Below are 12068 nucleotides of genomic sequence, written 5' to 3' on the forward strand. Positions count from 1 at the left end.
ATAAGTGTTTTTCTCTCTTTCTTTTTAAGTAGGAAAATTTTTCTTTGGTTAACCTAAAGTGCTTTTCAGTTTCAATTAACAAAACACTGAATATCCAAAAGTTAGTATTTAGTTAACCTTGTGCATCAGAAAGGGTGCATGACTCATTAAAGTGACTGGTCTTCATGTAGCACACTTACTATTTGTATATGCTTTTCTATTTTATATTCACGCACTGCCCGCTTATCAAAGGTAACAGTACACTACTGGAAAATAAACTCCGACACTGTTGGCATCAGTCAAATTGCTTGAGTTCAGTGGAAAGCATTCTGTTTGATGTGGCGTTCAGATGTGTCAGTAAAGGGTTTTGAGGGCACGCAAAGTAGTGTTTGCTTTGCTACTTTTATTACAGAGGGATTTGCACAAATGTAAATAACATAAAAATAATCTCAAGAGTCACTTGTAACCAGCTAAAGTTTGTGGTGACTGTCGGGAAATAGTAATACCATATGTTGTATTAATGAAAAAAATCCTAACTTTAATTTAAAATATTTATTTGTACTGATGTGCTTATCTTTTATTTTAGTTGGCTAAAACTACATTACTGCATCATGCCCTGCTGCTGTCTGTTTCCTGGTTTCGAGCCCATCAATCATTCTTTGTTTCATTTATGTTTTGGTGTAAAATTTAAAAGAACTCCAACACTGTTGCCATATCCTAAATATTTTAAAAAAGGCAAGCTAATATCTACACTTTGTTTTTAACAGGAAGTTATCGTGCATAATGACATCTTTGAGTGGGAAAATATTCACTAATTGCATACAACTGTTCTCAACCCATACGACTTCCACTTTTCGCTTTATGAAAACGTATTTCAGCGTTCTGCTGGGAAACCTTGGATTGTCATTTGGAGCCTGAGACCTCAGTCTAATCAGCAATTTACGGGATGCATCAAAACTCGATCCAAGAAGGCGTGCAACCTAAACAATATCAGACAGGCAATTTGAATATTGTGTGTATACTTTGTTACATCATTAAAAAATTGAATTTTTAATTGATGCCATTGGATGTATAATGGCTTGTATGATTTATTTTTAAAGACTGAAGCTTTAAAAAAATAACTTATATTTTATATGTACTTATGTATTATGTATCTCTTATTTGTATTTCCTTTTATTAGTCAGGTATTAGTAGAAAATATAAAAAGAAAAGTTGAGCAGTCTCAGTTCAAGTGGTCCAATAGAGCAAGGATGAAACCTCCCCAGTAGTGCCTAATTAGTGACTTGAATAAAGAGTCTAGAGACAGATGTTGGCAGCTTTCCCCTCAACAGAGTCACCAATCATTCTGGATGAATTTGTGGGACTCCCTGCTTGGCATGGCCATAGCTCTCTGGGTTGACAGCTACATTCAAAGAGTTGAAAGTGAGCACAACAGGCACCAGACTTTATCCATGGAGTTCCCTAAATTCATCACTTAAAAGCTCCATAGCTGCAAGGACAAAATGAACATCCTGCAGTTCAATGGGCAACAAATCTCCAATCTCCAACAAACGCCAACATTTTAACTTTGGCCCAATCAAAACCGCTTAGAGTAAATAACAGCTGTTCAACATGAGTCAGCAGCAGGAATATTGCTGAATTTCAGCAGATACCACAGAATGTGTAAAAACATTCTATAAAAAGTAATTTTAGTCTTTACTGGATGCACCAACACTCTGCAACATTCTAAAAGTGTTGGGTTGTGCTCGGGCCTTCATGGTGGAAAGATTTAAAAGAGAAACTCAGCCCTCATAAAACAATAAACTTTTCAGTAGCTGTACAATATAAAACCTTGAAATGCAGAATTCAAAAAAGTGGAAAACAAGCTTTAGTCACACAATGTATTTCTATGGCACAATGCCATACAACACACTATGTAATATTTCCCTCTGCATTGCAGTGCTGTCTTGCACTCAGGTGACGTCCTTGGTGAATAAGTAGGAGGTTATTTGCATCTCCAGATGGCTCACTTATCAATAATTCATCGTGTGTTGAATACGTCCTCTCACACTTTGTTTTCCTGGTGCTGGTATTTTCACATAAAATGCTCATCTGGAGCTTTTTTTTCACAAATCTGTGAAATACAGACTTTGTATCTTCAAACTAGAAACTTACTAATCTGTGGGCATTTTTGAGATAAAGACAGATAAGGAAAAGTTTCATATTATTACCATAAGTAAAACCGCTCATCACTTGTATTTTTTTTTAATGATGCCAGATTTCTGTCCTTTTCTGCTAAGCACTAAAACTGAAATAAAAGATATCAGAATGAAAGTTTAAGACCAACGATCTGTATTTTTCCCTACTAGTTTTCCACACTTAAGGCTCAACTGGGGGGTGCGCCAGATCATATGACCTGGTCAAACAGCAAACTTTCAGTAGGGGCATTTGGCTCACCTCACTCAGACAAAAATTACTTTGTCTGCAAAAGAAGAGGTTATAAACTAATATGCACATAAGTAACCACTGGATTCACATTTAAGACAGCACTGTGAGAGGCAGGCCTATAAAATTAATAAACCTAATCAATGAATAAACACTGGGATACCTTTACAGGCTACTCAGCACTTGCAAGGATGGTATGCACGGCTACAAAACGTTGTACACAGAGCTCTCATAGGGAAATGTAACCACATTTACAAAAATGCAGTCAATAGTTGTCTTTGAGATGGCAGTGTACAAAGCATTGGTTCTCAGAATGAACCAATGGAGTTCACTGGAGCCCCGACTGGGAGTGCAGAATCTCCTCGAGACCTTTCTATTTTCAAGTGAGATTATGATTTAAAGCTAGCTGCACACACTAACCTCTTTTTTTTATTTCCAATGAGACATGAAGGGTACTTGGATACTTTGAGAAGTCTGATCTGTTAGATGTAAGCATCAGCCGCTGAGCCCCAGTGGGGTCTGTGCTAGTTAGCTCTGCCATGGCTGATGCACGGAGGTACTATTAAATGAATAATTAGCATAAGCTTAGTTGTGCTGCTGTTACTTATTGCTGATGTGAGTATTTAAGTCTTTTGTCACCAAACTCCGTGCCTCAGTTTTAAAAGTAAAGGTAACCTGTGGGGCATAGTGACCTTTTTTTATTGGTCCTGGTCCCTGGACCTGCTCATAGCTCAACAGTTAGTTGACATCTACACATATACTTCAGCTCTCTTATACAGTCTTTGATAGATCGCTTCAACAGTTGTGGTAGAAAACGCCTCAAACTTCTCTTGTTTCTGGAAACTATTGCTGGATATCTTATTTGCTAACTTGTCCTTTTTGTGGTCCAGACTGTCTTCATGTGCCAGCCAGTCCTACTGGGGGCTGAATGGCAGATTTTCTCTCTGGCTTTGCCACTCTTCACCACCTTGTCTAGTATCAGTCACTGCTCTGCTGTCTACCTACACTTCTATTGTACATTTAAATCTATAAAAACTGTAAAACCTCTGTTTTCATCCAATCATGTTTGGCTCCATCAGTTCTTGGTTTTTAAAATGTAAGCAATATTATAAAATGTGAGTTTTAAAGAGCCTTTCACCTTTTACAAGGCGATGGAAGATATAAGTTTGATACTATTATGTTATATTTTATGCTCTGACTGATGTTTTGTTTGATCTCAATCAATCGTAAGTAAAGTTAGGTACACTATAGCAGTTAGCTGGCATATGGTGCATCAGTAAACATCACTTCCATTTCATTCTTTCTAAACTGAGGACAGTATTACTGAATAACTATCATCTTTTTTTTTTAATATAATTTAGATATTTGGCCACACTTTTACTCATGTCTTTATGGGTTTTTTTTCTTTTATATTACCAAACAAAGACAGTATACAGTAACCGTGACAAATAGTGCAATAACACCAGAATCAATATAACTGCTACATTCATTGGCTGATATCTAATTTTCAATTAAGAGATCGATATTGCCTCCACACACCAGTAATCCCAGATATCTCTGTGAACCTTTTTATGCCCTGTGTTTCAGCTCTTTCTCTCATTTAAGCTGGAGCACACAGTCTCTGGTCTCCTAGGCAACAAGCCAGGTTTCCCGCGGTAACAGATCGCTGAAGCCCATTGGTGGGAGGATGAGGAGCTCCCTGCAGCATCCCCATGGCAACCGGCTCTGTGGTTTCTGAGAAATGATGACATGTTTTTTTTATAACTCTGTAATACCAGGCTCACCCCCAAAGTGACTCTTCACACTGCACACTGCATGCACACACACGCACACACGCTCCTTCTCTCAGCTGGCAAAAGCAATAAACCTGCTCTCTTTTCATTCTTCTTTGTTAGACTGGCTCGATTAATTCACATGAGCAGATATTGTGGTTTCAGTTACACATTACTGACTCTCAGCTTTTCACCTGACAGACAAAATAAACAAGAGTTATCTGTCTTTATGGTGTTAGCTTAGACACACCACAGAGAATAAAATGCAACAAAGGCCATTAGCCCTGTTGAAACATTGTGTGTTATTAATTGTAATGTATCAACAAAATCGAGCCAGAATATATTACCGTATGGTGTGACTGCAGACTGTGTATCAACGATGAACAAAGCCAAAATACATCGAGTCCGTGTTCACTGCCTTTACCACTACTGAAGAGAAAAGAGCTGCAAATTCATCTAGTCAACACTTGTGAGACAGTCCTTGATTAACAAGATGCGAGACAAAAAAAGCCATGAATTTATTTTTGTTTTTGCAAAGATATAACATTGATTATATGTCATAACTTAAATGGCATTTCACTTTCTTTCCACAAAACCAATTTTGCCCTTAAAACCTGAGCATTATGGATTTACAGGAACCTTCCCTTGATGCTTCTTGTTTACAAACACTGACTAAAATAGATAAAAAGAGCGAAATAAAATCAAAACAGGAACGTAAACACGTTCTCACAAGCAGCTGCTTGAGGCACAAAAACTTATTCATGGTACAATAACATCAAAATGTATTTTACTAATTCAAATCCTGTTTAAAAAAAATGTTATTATTGGGACTTAATGAAAATTAGCATTATATTTTGGACAAAAGCCTCATACGGCATATTCATCTTGCGAGCTATGCCATCAAACTGGACGTGTAGTGGGAGTGAGGGTTGTGGGTTCTTTCTTTTAGTCATTAAAATATTAATATAATATTAATATTATAATATTATATTAATATTAATATAACAATATTCACACTTTCTGACATACCGGTACATATCAATACCATATCAAAAATAATGACATAAATCTCAAAATACAAATAAAAAGGTTGTGCATTTAACTGACACACATCACATACCTTACAGGCATTTGTATACACATTATTGAACACAGTGAACATTTGCATTTAACTATCAATATAAATGAACTATTTAAATAAATTACCTATTTATATAGCCAGGGCTACACTTAAAGTACACAAAATGTCAGAAATCTGCACTGTCATGAACAAAAATTTAAACCTAATTTTTCGTGATTTGTTGGATTAACCCTCTGAGGTCTGAATCCCAGGCTGTGCACATCAACATCACAGATTTGTACAAATAAAGTTTATAACAAAGGCATGTTAAATATTAAGCACTGAAAACAGCTTGGTTGTTGTTGTTTGGAACGTCATTTAATGCATGTTGTTTTGTTGCCATAGTGATGCCTTGATGCTAAAATGACATCACAGCATTTAAACATGTTTTGGATGAAAACATCAGCATATGAAAACAGAACTGAAGAGACACTGCAAGCGTTTGAAAGCAGAGGACTATTTAGTGAAATTTCTACGTTTCCCTGAGGATTAACTGCTCTGCAATTTACCAAGAACTAAAGTAAGCTCAAATTTCAGTTTATAAACTTAAGATCATTTACTTAAATATAAAGCCTGATTCCCTGCTGGCCAGGACAGTATTTATGTACTTTACATTGTGCAACTCTAGACTATATTTTACATCGTAGAGAGGATGATGTGGATCTATTATTCAAGAAAACAAATGAAGACAAATTATACATAAATTAGAAAATGTTCTTAATCATATCTTACAGTGACAGAAGCTCTTTTTAACACGATTATTTCTGAGATTATCTTGTTAATAAGTTTAAGTTTTGTTCTCAAACAAACTATTAGAATTTCTGAGAGCATTTTTTGAGAAACTGAGGCTACGTCCACATGTACACGGCTATTTTTGAAGCTTTGTCTATGCATTTGGGCCTCTCGTCCACACCTAAACATCATATTGAGTCACTGAAAGGTGAGATTTTTAAAAACTCCTGCCAGGGTGGAGATTTTTGAAAAGTACGTTTTTGTGTTTATGTGTGGACGAGGAAAACGGAGATTTACTCAGGCAATGTCAAAAGTGTGCGCCGTTTTTGACGTCACGCTGTGGCCACGTTATTGTTTACATCAGATCAATTTCTACAATGGCCGATGTAGACAAAATACTGTTGCTATTAATCTTAGTATCTGCAGTTTTTACACGCTTACATATACACACACAGTTACTGTGCCTCCATTTAGAAAGACAGAGGCATCAGAGTGAGCATCAGACGTGGCTTCTACATTCAACACAGACGCTCTCACAACCCAAATCCTGACGTCGGTTTGGAATAAATGTAATTTAAAAAAATTACATTTATGTATGCTATATGCATTTTGTCCATTCCAAAGTTGTGAGTCTATACCAGCCAAAATGCTGTCTTTAGTTATTAACATTTGAAATGATGAAGGCACTTGAAAGTAACACAAAATTAGCTGCCTTCAAGAAAAAGACAAGAACTTTTCAGAAGTACGTAAGGTTTTGTGAGGTTTTCCTCCCAAGCTTCTGGACTTCTGATTGGCCAACATTTCTACACGGTTAGGATTTGGCATGTTCTTGACAGCGTTTGACTTTGTTTTTAGGGTTTACATGTGGAAGGAGATATTTTTTCAAAACTGCACATGTGGACGGGATTTTTGTTTTGTAAACGAAAAAGGAAAACTCCTGTTTTCAAAAATGCCCGTACGTGTGGACGTAGCCTAAAGTTATCACAAAAAAAGCAAATTCGCTGAACATTCTGAGTTGAGGTTTAGTGATCATTGTTGTTTTGTGTTCCTTGTAGTCAAAATGAATGGAAGAGGAGATGAATCACAAAATAACCGTAATGGTAAGCACATGTACTCAGTCTTGAAATTGATGAAAAACTGATTTTCAGCAGATATTTATGAATGCTAATTAAAAGATAAAATGATCTTGCAGGCCGACAGGTTAACCCAGAAAATCTTCCAAGTGGAGATCAGGAACCAGCTTATGAACCTATTGGTGGATTCTGGGGTTTACTGAACAGTCTTTATCATGCTCTCTATAATATCATTTTTTGGAGGCTGATTGAGCTGTTAGATGAATTAGAGGAACAATATGATGTCTTTGACATTGACAATGTCAATGACGGCAATGTTAACAATGTAAACATTGCCGACATTGAAAATGATGATTCTGATGAGGCATTTGAAGACTGTGAGGATGTTCACCAGTACATCCCAGAAGAGGATCCTCAGCCAGGTGTATCCAGGAGGAGGCCTAGAGAGATGGATGAAGAAGATGTGGAACCAAACAAAAGATTCAGATGGAGCGAGGAGTTTTCTGATGATGACTCTGACTTCATCTCTGCCTGTGACACTGATAGCGAGGGCTGTCCTCATGCTGGTAATATTGCTGACGAGGACATCAATCAGCAGGTAACAGAAGAAGAACAGCTGCCTGTTGGATCCACGAAAAGGTCCAGAAAGGAAGATGGAGATGAAGAAGAGCCTAATAGCAAACAGTCCAGGCTTGCAAACTCCGAGAGCAGTAGTGATGAACTTTTTGAAGACGCACATGAAGAGCTTGACAACCATGAAACTGGAGGCTCGAGGAAGCGGTCCCGAGAGGATTTTGAGGAAGAAGAGGAAAACTCGCGTGCTTGCAAATTTCGGAGGTGTTCAGATGAGTCCACCTGCACCAGTGATGACAACTAACACTATTCCGACGGCGTTTTCAGTATCCTTTTAGCAGGCTGATGTCCTACTCATGTGACCCTGAATCTTCCTTGCAGGCTGCAATAAGCTGGGCATACACTGTGCGATTTCTTCAGTCGCGTTATTCAGCTCCTGCTCAAACTGTCCGATTGACTCGCAGGGGCTAGAAGTTCGTAGGTCACGATGCAGGGTCTCACACTATACGGCCCGATGCTCTGTGCGACCTGAGTGCTCACACTGTGCGTCCATAGCATGAAGGTTAAAACACAAAATCTTACACTATTTTCACGGTTGTTGCGGTCGCGATAATTTTGTGAGGTAACATCGAAAAGGCTCGGATGACCTTGCCAAAGTTCTACAAGTCGTGCCTCCATCGCTTGTGTCCGGATCACACGCCGCACTGCCGTGCTGTTCCGTCTTTTCGCTTTTATTTCTGTGTTTGCAGTGTGAGACGCTGCGTTGACACCCTCACGATGGCCGACAGGATTTCAAACAGGTTTGATTTCCTTACGACCAAACGCTTGATGATTGGGAGCTGGTCGTGAGGTGTTAATCGCCTCTCGTTACCCCATGTATACGATGCACGACACGTGATTAAGGGCAAACTCGGGCCGATCCCCAAAACGGTCGCACGACTGAAAAATCGGCTCAAAATGGGCCAAAAATCGCAGAGTGTATGCCCAGCATTAGGCTGCCGGGGGATTCCCATCATGCACTGGGTGTTTCTTCTTCACCCTCTATGTATTAATAGTCCTCTCTGTGCTGAATCGTACTTGTTTTTAACCTCTGTCTCTCTTCCACAGCATGTTTTTATCCTGTTTTCCTTGCCCCTCCCCAACCGGTCGCAGCAGATGGCCGCCCCTCCCTGAGCCTGGTTCTGCTGGAGGTTTCTTCCTGTTAAAAGGGAGTTTTTCCTTCCCACTGTCGCCAAAGTGCTTGCTCACAGGGGGTCATTTGATTGTTGGGGTTTTTTTTGTAAGTATACCTTACAATATAAAGCGCCTTGAGGAGACTGTTGCTGTGATTTGGCGCTCTATAAATAAAATTGAATTGAATTGAAAATTGAATGGATGTCACTGTGTAGAGATATTCCCTCCATAGAAGGCTTAGACCCAAATGCAGATTCAATGCACATGGTTAAACTATTTATAAGACTTTGTTTAAAGAGAGAGAATGGAGAACGTGGCTAGAGCTAGGAGTGTCAGCAGAGAGCAGGAACCAGAGGAAAAGCTATCAAGAGACTGATCACCTGGGTCGTGATGGGAACAATCCAACGGGAATTCTTCATCCATCAGTCAGCGTAATGCCTAAAACTTTATTCAGATGTAAATATATTATATTTTTAAATAAAGATCATTGAAGAATATGAAAAAAATCAGTGTTTTTAATGACACTGCATTTCATTCATGTGTCTCTATTGGACAGTGTTGTAGAAGTATAAAATCCAGAAAGCTACACAACATGGGGCGGTTCATTTACAAACACAGGTCTAACTTGAGTTTCACTCAGTTTTTTGTTAGAAAATAATCAAATTGTTAAATGCATATTATGTAACACCCGTCCCACGTTCTATTGAGAGGGGCCCTGGGTTCCTGTTGTTACTTTCCTACTGATACTCCCTTTTTAATGCTTATGGTACAAAATATGCAATAAAACTACACTATATGGAAATAAATCACACACAAGCAGGTCAATTATAAAGTTAACTCCACTTTAGTGAATGATTAATTAATAACACAAAAGAAAATAAGTAAAATCAATAAAGTTTGTTAAACAATGGTATGGTATCTACTTCAACAGAAACAAAATAATTAAAATAATACTGTGAGCCCACACACACTCACACCTCAAGTGCTACAGTCTTTCTGCTAGCAAACCCCTCGTTGCAGGCCTGAGTCGTGGCTCGGGTGCGTTGGGACCTAAAACAATATGGTCGCTTCACTTGTTGCCAAGCAGTAAAATAAAAAGCACGTGCAAACAGTACTCACACCTCCAGGCAGTTCAAGGGGATAGCAGGGGAAAGTGGGTCAAGGCTACCAGCAGGCCGCGGCAGCAGCACTCAGTCGTCCTCTCCACGTGAACACATAACTTCAGCACACCAGTAGAAGGGACCTCTCTGACACGCCAGCAAGACGTCCGTCTCCTCCTACTGAATCACACAACCCCGCTAAATGCCAATTCACATGAGATAACATTCAATCTTAGCATTAGCTTAATTAATAAAACAGAGCAGAACAAGAGCTTAGCGAATATGCTAGCGGCTATGTTAGCAGCTGGGCTAGCGGCTGTGTTAGCAGTTGTGCTAGCGGCTAATCGCAGTTAGTCCATTTTACACAATAACATATGGTACAAGTGTCAGACAAAATTCACATTTACCTCACAGTAGGGTACAACAGCTTTTCACTCCAGTTAACTATCCGTCAATCCGAAAATATGTCTGTCGCCCTTCTAGGAACTCTGCGTTCACTCGACACTGTTCAGCTCTCGTCTCTCTCGCTTCCTGCAGAGTGCACACGGCTCCCCACTTGCTCCCACCCCCTCTACCTGAGACTACTTAAGGGTTCACTGGAGCTGTAGTACCGGTATTTACTTTTTTATTATATCCTGTCTGCAGTCTGCACCAAAAAGGAAAATAATCATGTTATTACAAACTACGTTCATCCTGGTTCTTCAGGGCTAAAATACCAAACTGTGTTTCTTTTGATACCTGATCTCACTGAGATGATAGCTTCATTAAACTATGGAACTGATGTACCGCTGGCACCACTGGTTCTTATCAAACTCAAGCAATTTTGCACCACTGATGCATAATATATTACTCTGTATATCCAACAGTGTATGAAGCCCAAAAAAGTGCAGAAACACACACACACTCGCACACATACATGCACATGCACACACACACACACACACACACACACACACACACACACACACACACACACACACACACACACACACACACAGGCAAACACTGTGTAATCAGACCCTCTTTGATCATCCTGGTTTGGCTCAGTAGTTGCTATGCCAACAGGCAAGAATAAAGCTTTGAGCTGCAATAATATGGCTTTCATTACTGATGCAACATTTAGCACAACCCCAACACTGCCCTCACTCTCACACACACACACACACACACACACACGCACACACAAACATGCACACAGGCAGGAAGCAGTTTCTCTTAGTTTTTCTCCAACAGTTTGGCAGATTTAGTATTTAGGTCACCTCTTTGTATAACAAGAGAGGGAGGAGGTATAAGGAGAGAGGAGAGAGGTAATGGTTGCTTTTGATTGGTCAGAACACACACACACACACACACACACACACACACACACACACACACACACACACACACACACACACACACACACACTGTTATTGATTCTGATTCTTTCTTCATCCCTCTTTGACTCTTTCTGTCTCTCTGCCCCTGACGTTCCTTTGCCTCTGGCCACATCAGGGCTGGGAGTCTTTCAGGTGTCTTGTCCTCGTCTGTCATTCTCCCCCTTGTCTCCCTCCAGGTCCCTTCACTCCACTTCATCCTCACTCATATCTTCAATGACCTACATTTCCTCCTAATGTCTTGGCCTTTTAGTTCCTCTCCGTCTTTTCTGCTTTCCCAGATTCTTGCACGTTGTGTTAGAAACACACACACACACACACACACACACACACACACACACACACACACACACACACACACACACACACACACACACACACACACACACACAGAGCAACACAGCAGGACGGGGGTGGGGTGAAGTCACTAAGTCCATTTAGAGCTGTTAAGGGTGGAGTTCTAAAATGGGATGCCAAGTTAAGCCTTGAGTGAACCCTGTTTCAAAACACGGCATGTGTTTATGTGTGACATACAGAACAGGAATGGCTGTGGATACAGTGCCTCCTATGGACAAACAGCATCTTGGTCCTGTTCACATATGCAACTCCATACTGACCCCTGCTGAGCCTTGGTCAAAACTGCAACCATGTTGAATTTTTGCAGCACTGTCAGATCCTCCTCTCTGCTTCCACCTAGTGGTAAAAATAATAAGAGCACCTCTCATTCTAAATTTACTCCATGGACT

General features: G+C 39.7%; 1 protein-coding gene and 1 long non-coding RNA gene across 3 annotated transcripts; one reads left to right on the plus strand and one right to left on the minus strand.

The window, feature by feature from the left end:
• The first annotated feature begins 4650 nt into the window (after positions 1 to 4650).
• On the plus strand, positions 4651 to 8864 carry LOC120436056 (clumping factor A-like). Its single transcript, XM_039606368.1, has 3 exons — positions 4651 to 5815; positions 7083 to 7127; positions 7220 to 8864. The coding sequence occupies exons 2-3, from the start codon at positions 7088 to 7090 to the stop codon at positions 7975 to 7977; spliced, it is 798 nt and encodes a 265-aa protein (XP_039462302.1). The 5' UTR covers positions 4651 to 5815; positions 7083 to 7087; the 3' UTR covers positions 7978 to 8864.
• A 115-nt stretch (positions 8865 to 8979) lies between these two features.
• LOC120436057 lies at positions 8980 to 10528 on the minus strand. 2 transcript variants are annotated; one of them, XR_005610087.1, is made up of 3 exons: positions 10354 to 10528; positions 9966 to 10126; positions 8980 to 9290 (listed from the first exon to the last, which is right to left on the minus strand). It is a non-coding gene; the product is annotated as an uncharacterized LOC120436057 (long non-coding RNA). The 2 variants fall into 2 exon arrangements; XR_005610086.1 differs by lacking the exon at positions 8980 to 9290 and having other exon boundaries at positions 9675 to 10126; positions 10354 to 10525.
• Between the last annotated feature and the right edge of the window lie 1540 nt (positions 10529 to 12068).

Source organism: Oreochromis aureus, linkage group 23 (assembly GCF_013358895.1).
Source record: "Oreochromis aureus strain Israel breed Guangdong linkage group 23, ZZ_aureus, whole genome shotgun sequence".
NCBI classification, from domain to species: domain Eukaryota; kingdom Metazoa; phylum Chordata; class Actinopteri; order Cichliformes; family Cichlidae; genus Oreochromis; species Oreochromis aureus.